General features: G+C 45.3%; 1 protein-coding gene across 1 annotated transcript in view; it reads right to left on the bottom strand.

Annotated features, from left to right (window-relative positions):
• Positions 1 to 3,309: 3,309 nt before the first annotated feature.
• LOC307127911 (uncharacterized protein) overlaps positions 3,310 to 9,763 on the bottom strand; it is a 108,618-nt gene continuing 102,164 nt past the window's right edge. Inside the window, exons 19-20 of the mRNA XM_079819412.1 lie at positions 4,263 to 4,886; positions 3,310 to 4,047 (exon numbers count right to left, since the gene is read on the bottom strand). Coding sequence (XP_079675538.1) covers positions 3,512 to 4,047; positions 4,263 to 4,886 — 1,160 coding nt within the window. The 3' untranslated portion in view covers positions 3,310 to 3,511. The remainder of the gene's footprint in view (positions 4,048 to 4,262; positions 4,887 to 9,763) is intronic.

Genomic DNA, 9,763 nt, shown 5'->3' with positions numbered 1-9,763 from the left:
ATAGATGGTGTTTTTGCATCCTTTCAACAGCTTGTGGATACTGTAGTAGACGGCTGCATAGTTATAATTTTCTTCCTAATATTATCAATCTTTCATGTAAAGAAGTTCATAAAGTCATTACTGCTGTGCTGTTTACAAACATCAGAAGTTGAAGCTTTATTTTTGGTTCATTTAGCTACTGTATCGAATAAATACCTAGGGTTGTGTTTGTTTTCTTCCAAAAGTTTCGAGAAATAAGCAGATCTAGCAGTTGACAACACAAACACACTGGTGTCGAGATTTACTATCTAACAGGGGACCGAGTCATTGTGTTTAACATAATCATTATTCAAAGATGATCTGCAATTAATACATTATAGAAATATTTCTGCTTGATTTAACTCTTAAAACTCAGTTATTGCTATAAAAACTCTAAATCTCCACAGTATGTTTATGATGGCAAGAAATGACAACGCAAACACACTGGTGTCATGAATTACTATCTAACAGGGGACCGAGTCATTGTGTAAAAATAAATAAATAAATCAAAAGTGGTTTGTTTAAAAAACTCATAAATGTATAAGGTGGTAAGTTGGGCCTTTTACATCCCATTTTACATGGGGCAAAAGTCACACATTATTTATACAAATACTTGAGCTAAAATGTTTTTTTTTTTAATAATGTCTTAACACTTGTTTAAAAGAATAGTCAAGTTTGTACTATTTTCTGTTTATTTTGATAAATTAAATAATGTTCAATGAATATAGGCTACTGTCATTAAAATATGTTAAAATAAAAAATACAAAAACAAAACTTCTAATTACATTCTGGTTGTTTAGATTTTTAAATCCTTTTTTCTTGGATTCTGTGTAGAATTTAATTGTAATGTAATGCAAAGTTTGAAACTAGTCAGGGTCTCTAGTAAAGAGATGTAATGCTTGTTCCTTTAGTAAGCAGCCTGTTAAACAGCAGAGTCTCTCTGGGACAGCAGGCCATTCAAACAATAGAGGAGTGTGTGTGAACGACGTGTGTTTAAGAGCCCTTACAGTTCCTGCTCCAGCCTACAGGGGAGCTGCTGAGTATGACCTTAAACACACACACACACTTAGGTCCCCACTTGGTCATAAGTTTTTAAAAAAATTACCAGAGTGTTTTTACTTAATTTTCACATGATTTAAACACACACACGTGTAGGTCCCCACTTGGTCAAAAGTAAAAAAAAATCACCAGAACGTTTTTTTAGTGTTTTTACTTGATTTTAACATGATTTAAAGCATGACCAACAGGGGACCTGAAAAATGTCCCCTCTTGGCTCAGAGGTCCCCTGTTAGTGAGTGTGTTACGACACCAAGGTCCCCTGTTAGATAGGTAGACAAGTACACACACACACACACACACACACACACACACACACACACACACACACACACACACACACACACACACACACACACACACACACACACACACACACTCATTGTCTACATGAGCATTTATTACACACACACACACACACACACACACACCGTTTTTATTGTCTATATGAGCATTTATTACACACACACACACACACACACACACACACACACACACACACACACACACACACACACACACACACACACACACACACACACACACACACACGTTCTTGTCTACATGAGCATTTATTATACACACACACACACCATTCTTATTGTCTACATGAGCATTTATTACACACACACACACACACCGTTCTTATTGTCTACATGAGCATTTATTACACACACACACACACACACACACACACACACACACACACACCGTTCTTATTGTCTATATGAGCATTTATTACACACACACACACACACACACCGTTCTTATTGTCTACATGAGCATTTATTACACACACACACACACACCGTTCTTATTGTCTATATGAGCATTTATTACACACACACACACACACACGTTCTTATTGTCTACATGAGCATTTATTACACACACACACACACACACACACACACACACACACACACACACACACACACACACACACACCGTTCTTATTGTCTACATGAGCATTTATTACACACACACACACACACACACACACACTGTTCTTATTGTCTACATGAGCATTTATTACACACACACACACACACCGTTCTTATTGTCTACATGAGAATTTATTACACACACACACACACACACACACACACACACACACACCGTTCTTATTGTCTACATGAGCATTTATTACACACACACACACACACACACACACACTGTTCTTATTGTCTACATGAGCATTTATTACACACACACACACACCGTTCTTATTGTCTACATGAGAATTTATTACACACACACACACACACACACACACACACACACACCGTTCTTATTGTCTACATGAGCATTTATTACACACACACACACACACACACACACACTGTTCTTATTGTCTACATGAGCATTTATTACACACACACACACACCGTTCTTATTGTCTACATGAGAATTTATTACACACACACACACACACACACACACACACACCGTTCTTATTGTCTACATGAGCATTTATTACACACACACACACACACACACACACACACACACACACCGTTCTTATTGTCTATATGAGCATTTATTACACACACACACACACCGTTCTTATTGTCTATATGAGCATTACACACACACACACACCATTCTTATTGTCTACATGAGGATTTATTACACACACACACACACACCGTTCTTATTGTCTATATGAGCATTTATTACACACACACACACACACACACACCATTCTTATTGTCTACATGAGCATTTATTACACACACACACACACACACACACACACACCGTTCTCATTGTCTATATGAGCATTTATTACACACACACACACACACACCGTTCTCATTGTCTATATGAGCATTTATTACACACACACACACACACACACACACACACACACACACACACACCATTCTTATTGTCTACATGAGCATTTATTACACACACACACACACACACACACACACCGTTCTCATTGTCTATATGAGCATTTATTACACACACACACACACACACACACACACACACACACACACACACACACACACACACACACACACACACACACACACACACACACACACACACACACACACACACACACACACACACCATTCTTATTGTCTACATGAGCATTTATTACACACACACACACACACACACACACACACACACACACACACACACACACACACACCGTTCTCATTGTCTATATGAGCATTTATTACACACACACACACACACACACACACCATTCTTATTGTCTACATGAGCATTTATTACACACACACACACCGTTCTCATTGTCTATATGAGCATTTATTACACCCACGTGTTGTTTCAGTGACAGAAGTTCAGCTGTAGTATTAATGTAATGAAGAGACTCTATAACACTCACTGTCATTGAATTATCATGAGCTCAAAGCATTATGGGTAGAATCTCTCATCAGTCTATCCTGATTCATCAACACAGTTTCACTGATGATTTAGGATAAACCCTAAACCCAGGATAGAGTGTGTCAGTGAATCTGGTCTGTTCTGTGTGGATGAGGCTCATTGTGTCTCCAGAGACGCTGTAGAAGGACAGAGTTCCTGCACCGTGATCCACATACACTCCTACTCTATTATAGCCAGAGCTGCTGATGGGCTTTACAGGGAGATCAGTCACTATGTTATTGTGCCAGAATGAGTAACTGGAGGGAGTGCAGCCCAAACTCCAGGACTGATTATTACCTCCAAACCCACAATCTTGACCCCGTCCCTTCCTGCTGATGCTCTTATACGACACTGCTATAGACACAACACCACCACTCCACTCAGTCTCCCAGTAAGAGCGTCCACTCACACTCTCTCTACACAACACCTGCTCATAATGCTCAAATCTGTAAGGATGATCAGGATATGGCTGATCTGGGCCAGTGCAAATAACCTCTCTGTTGTCCTCAGACAGTTTGAGTTCTTTATACGCTGTGTTGTTATCCAGAGTCAGCCGAAGTGAGTCTGATGAAGAGAAACACATCAGAATGAGGGATTATGAATATGATCTTTTAATGTATCTGAACTTTTCATGTTCAATATATCATCAGTGTCTCAGTTCAGTTTAATCATCATTCACATGATCAACTCTAAAACTCTTGTCATGATTTCTTTCCTCTTCTCCAGGAAGAACATGAACACACTCATGAGTTTCTCTGCTTGTGTTCTCAGCGACTTACAGTGCAGGAAGTCGTCTCTGGTCTTGGGATCAGCGACTGTGGTCTTGGGATCAGTGACTGTGGTCCTGGGATCAGTGACTGTGGTCTTGGGATCAGGGACTGGGATCTTGGGATCAGTGACTGTGGTCTTGGGATCAGGGACTGGGATCTTGGGATCTGTGACTGTGGTCTTGGGATCAGGGCCTGTGGTCTTGGGATCAGGGCCTGTGGTCTTGGGATCAGGACCTGTGGTCTTGGGATCAGTGACTGTGGTCTTGGGATCAGGGCCTGTGGTCTTGGGATCAGGACCTGTGGTCTTGGGATCAGTGACTGTGGTCTTGGGATCAGGGCCTGTGGTCCTGGGATCAGGGCCTGTGGTCTTGGGATCAGGACCTGTGGTCTTGGGATCAGGGACTGTGGTCTTGGGATCAGGGCCTGTGGTCTTGGGATCAGGACCTGTGGTCTTGGGATCAGTGACTGTGGTCTTGGGATCAGGGCCTGTGGTCTTGGGATCAGTGACTGTGGTCTTGGGATCAGGGACTGGGATCTTGGGATCAGTGACTGTGGTCTTGGGATCAGGGCCTGTGGTCTTGGGATCAGGGCCTGTGGTCTTGGGATCATGGACTGTGGTCTCAGGATCAGGGTCTGTGGAAATCAACAGACATGAAGAGTGTGATTATCATGTCAAGAGAAAATGATCCTGCATCCATTGCTAACACATGCAGAAATCCTCCAACACAGAAGATATTTAGAGAAATGTTCCTGCTGTTTCCAGAGCCCAAATCCTGACACAAGCACTACTGAGGGTTTGACACTATTGACATGTCACCATATGTGATTTGGCTTCTGTAGACATCAATTGATCACAGATTGGACTGGAGAGGGAATACGACTCAGATTTCACTTTGTTCATCGTAAAGTAATCATATCGCTTCATGAGACTCAGATTAAACCCCTAGAGATTACTTTATGTGTAAGCAGTGATATTATATGTCATTATAATGATGGCTTTAAATGACTTTTCATTTAAACTTTTTTCAGAGCGGCAGAGTAGAAGCGCAGGTGAGCTATAATCACATTTATTGTGTGTGTTTGTGTGTGTGTGTGTGTGTGAGTATGAGCAGCGCAATCTCCGCTCTGTGTGTGTGTGTGCGCGCCTGTATGATTGTGTGTGTGTGTGTGTGTGTGTGTGTGTGTGTGTGTGTGTGTGTGTGTGTGTGTGTGTGTGTGTGTGTGTGTGTGCGTGAGTGTGTATGGTGACTGTGTGTTTGTGTGTGTGTGGTGAGTGTGTGAGAGAGAGTGAGTGTGGTGAGTGTGTGTGTGCGTGTGTGTGTGTGTGTGTGTGTGTGTGTGTGTGTACTTATCTACCTATCTAACCTAGCTGTGAAAAAATTAATTGTCATTTTTTTCAAAACTACTGCATTGATCAACACAAAATAGGTGTCATTTGAAAGATTAGAGTCTAAACTTTACAATAAATGTAGCCATTATGAGTGTCTCCAAAGTAGTGATTAGTTATTTGCTGATAAAATGGAAAAAAAATTATCATAATTTATGGGGGGGGGGGGGGGGGGGATTACTATGTTCTGCAATGTGTCAATCACATCATACAGCTCAGATAGTCATATGTCATATATCATTTGAAAGATCTCACGGATAGGAATACAACAAGCCTAATTGTTTTGGGCTTTGACAAGATTTTCAGCAAGTTTTATTAAGTTAAGTCCTCCAAGACCCATATGTAAATAATATCTTGATGCTGCATTCACGTGGCGTTTTTCACTTGTAACTTCATTAAACGTGGAAAATGGCACATCATTTTTCACAACAGATTCTCACGATTAAAAAGAGCCCAAAGTCACCATAATCTTTTAGATCAAAAGATATTCCTGGTTGAAATATGATACACAAAAAACTGCACAGACACACATGAGCGGAGAACAAAAATATCAGTTGCTTAGACTTAACGTTAACTCCGATCGTTAAAAATGGCACACCCTTATTTACAGCAGATTCACACGATTAAAAAGAGACCAAGGACACCATAATCTGTCACTCGTATAAAAAATTGTTACTCTTGGAATTATAACCTCACAGGCGCAAATATGCTAAATATGCTATTGTTGCACTAAAGTCGTGTTTATGCTTGTAACTTCATACTTGTAACACCATAATCCGTCACTCGGTTCATAAGTTATTACTCATGGAATTATTAAACAGTACAGCCTGACAGGTGCACATACACTAATAAACAGTAGCTCTAAAGTCGCGTTTACGCTTGTAACTTCATGAAAAATGCTCTGATCGTTGAAAATGGCACATCATATATATATATATATATATATATATATATATATATATATATATATATATATATATATATATATATATATATATATATATATATATATGTGCTCTATGTTTTTCTCTCTACAGCCATTGACGTTCGCTACTGAGGAGTCATGAGTGGCGTTGGTGCTCACCCTGCTTTCGGGGCACGCGGCTCAGCAAAAGATCCAGCCCAGCGGTAGATAGGAGGTTACTGTCGGGTGGGTCTTTGCTGGGTAAACCCTCTTCTGCTACTCTCCTCCCAGTAAGACTGCAATGGGCAAACCGGTCTCACCATTGCCAGGCCTTATTGGACTCGGGAGCCGAAGGTAATTTTCTGGACAGGACATTTGCACGTCACCTTCACATTCCCATCACTCCACTTTCTCGCAAGATTTCCGTCAGTGCTCTTAATGGACAGGAACTTCCTGACATTTCATTCACCACTGGTAAGATCAGTCTCGTCACTTCAGGAAATGTATGATCACTGACTCTCCACTGGTCCCCCTTGTCCTCGGTCATCCCTGGTTGGTTAAGCATAACCCCAGGGTTGACTGGGGCCACAATTCCATTTCTGTCTGGAGTAATCAGTGCTATGCCTCTAGTCTTGTGTCTGCCTGTTCGTCTGTGTCTAGTTCTGTGTTGTAGGATGAGTCGTTATCAAACGTGGCCGGGAAGTGTTCAGTAAGTCCCGGGCTGCTTCTCTTCCTCCACATAGTCCCTATGACTGTGCTATAGAACTATTGCCAAGTTATACTCACTTTCCACCCTGGAGAGGGAGACCATGGAGAAATATATTTCTGATTCTCTAACGGCTGGGTTCATCCGTCCTTCCTCTTCTCCAGCGGGGGCGGGGTTCTTTTTTGTGGGTAAGAAGGATGGTTCCCTTTCGTTCAGTCACTACGACGTAACGTTAGTGACTAACGAATGGGGGTTTCGCTTTGAAGCCTATTATCTTCGAGCTTTAAGAAAACGCCCAATGGCGTGCCAATGCCATGGGGCATGCAGAATTTGCATACGTAACTCTGCCTCACCGTGTGAGTATAAAAGGAAGTACGTGGCAATATCGCATTATGTTTCTGCTTTCGGAGCCAAGAGTACCTACCTCTTCACTCCTCACAAGCCTTCTGAGACTCTGTCAGCCTCTTCGAGACGAGCGGCTTTCCAGTCGGTGTTGGTGTGACGGCGCGTTCCAGTGATCGCATACTTCCTGCGTGCTGATCTGCGCAGTGGTCTGCTAGACGGCTGGTGTGTGTTTCCCTGGGCGCTTCAGCATCGACTGCGAGGCTCCTTTTCACAAAAAGAGCTTGTGCGTGGCACGTCTTTTTCAAGACGGTTCGCCCGTGCACTTCCGGGTGCGATCGATCTCCGTTGCTGTCAATGGGCACATTCACTGCTCAACGTGTTTGGGCTTCAGCACGTTCGGGCAGTGTTTGTGGATGTGTCATGTTCCCACTGCGGGAACGTGACCATCGCGATGTCGCGGTTGAGACTCAATGATCTCCGTGAGGAGAGAGAGTCCCCTCTGCCACACCCCAATCTACCGTCTCCGAGAGAGGTGGTACTTTGGCTGGTGGCCAGGGTGACCTGAGGGCGATTCTGTGGTATTAAGAACCCCGACGATCATTCCTCGGGCCACGCCCCCCTCTCGCACATCGCTTCTCGTGAGTGTTGGACTGAAACAGCGGCCTGTCTCTGACGCCTCGTTCGTTTCGTTCACACTCCAGATTGCAACGAGATGTCGATCGCCGCATCCCAAGGTGGGCTGGAGTCCTTTGGGGATGACGATTAGGTTGTGCTCCACCTCCGGGTGTGTCAGCGCTGCCTGATCTGACCTAAAGTTGACAGCCATGTTATCTCGGGCAGCTGCTGGTGTGGAACTCCGCCCAGTCGCGGGTGCTCATGGTTGCGCGATTGGTTTTTGGGGCGGCACCCGACAGCTATTGGGCCCCGCCCCCAATGCCTTTCGCTCCCGGGGTGCATGAGGAGATCACGCGGTCCCGGAAGTCCCCGTGCTTCCCGCGACCGTTTGGTGGCCTCCTCCGCCTTCTCTGCCCTTGATGGGGCCGCGGCCTAGGGTACACTGGGGCCCCCTCACCCCCACTGTTGAACTCTCTGTTGCGCACTACGGTGTCCACAGGGGGCTTTGACGTGGCGTGGTGTGGCTGTCCTAAGCACCCTCCCAAAGCCTGTGGGCTCGTCTTTGCACATGCACAAGGGTGGAGCCGACCCAGGGCTCTTCAATGAGCTGCGTGCCGCAACTATCCCGCCCCCCGGACGGTGAAGGTGGCCACACGCTCCCTGGGTCGGGCGATGTCCACAGCTGTGGTCCTGGAGAACACCTGGCCTTACCTGGTGATGTGGTGTACGTTGAGCGGGCCCGCCTCCGCATCTCACCCATATCCCAGGCTGGCCTCTTCGGCGGCGCGGCTGAGAACTGCACCCAACGGTTCTCGGCCGCCCCAGAGCAGACTGAGGCTGTAACACGTACTGCCCCGGCGGCCAGCTGCTGCACCCAGCCGCCGGCTCAGTCGCCTCGGTCCGCTCGCCGCCGAGGGCGCCCTCCCTCCTCCCGCCCGGCCCCAGCAGCAGCCTTCACCTGGGCCGGGCGGAGGTTGCCACCCTACTGGCGAAGGGTGCGATCGAGCCTGTCCCTCCAGCCGAGATGAAGTCCGGGTTCTACAGCCCCTACTTCATTGTACCCAAAAAGTCCGGTGGGTTAAGACCAATCCTGGACCTGCGCATCTTGAACCGTTACCTACACAGGTTTCCGTTCAAGATGTTGACAGCCAAACACCTTTTCGAATGCGTTCGTCCGGTCGATTGGTTTGCAGCGATCAACCTGAAGGACGCCTACTTCCATGTCTCCTGCTACCTCGACCCAGACCGTTCCTACGGTTTGCTTTCGCGGGCGGGCATGTCAATACGCGGTCCTCCCATTCGGGCTATCTCTGTCCCCTCGCGTCTTTACGAAGATTGTCGAGGCAGCCCTTGCGCCCCTCCGGCAGCACGGGGTTCGCACCCTGAATTTCCTTGACGACTGGCTCATAATGAGTCACTCTCGAGAGCAGGTTTGCGGACACAGAGATCTGGTTCTCCACCACTTAGCCCGTCTGGGCCTTCGGATCAACTGGGAAAAGAGCAACTTTGTCCCGTGCAAAGGATCTCTTCTCTCGGTTTGGAGATCGACTCGG

The sequence above is a fragment of the Gobio gobio genome, assembly GCF_949357685.1.
Source record: "Gobio gobio genome assembly, chromosome: 1".
Classification (NCBI taxonomy): Eukaryota; Metazoa; Chordata; class Actinopteri; order Cypriniformes; family Gobionidae; genus Gobio; species Gobio gobio.
The sequence above is the reverse complement of the archived record's forward strand: the minus strand, read 5'-3'. Positions and strand labels throughout refer to the sequence as shown.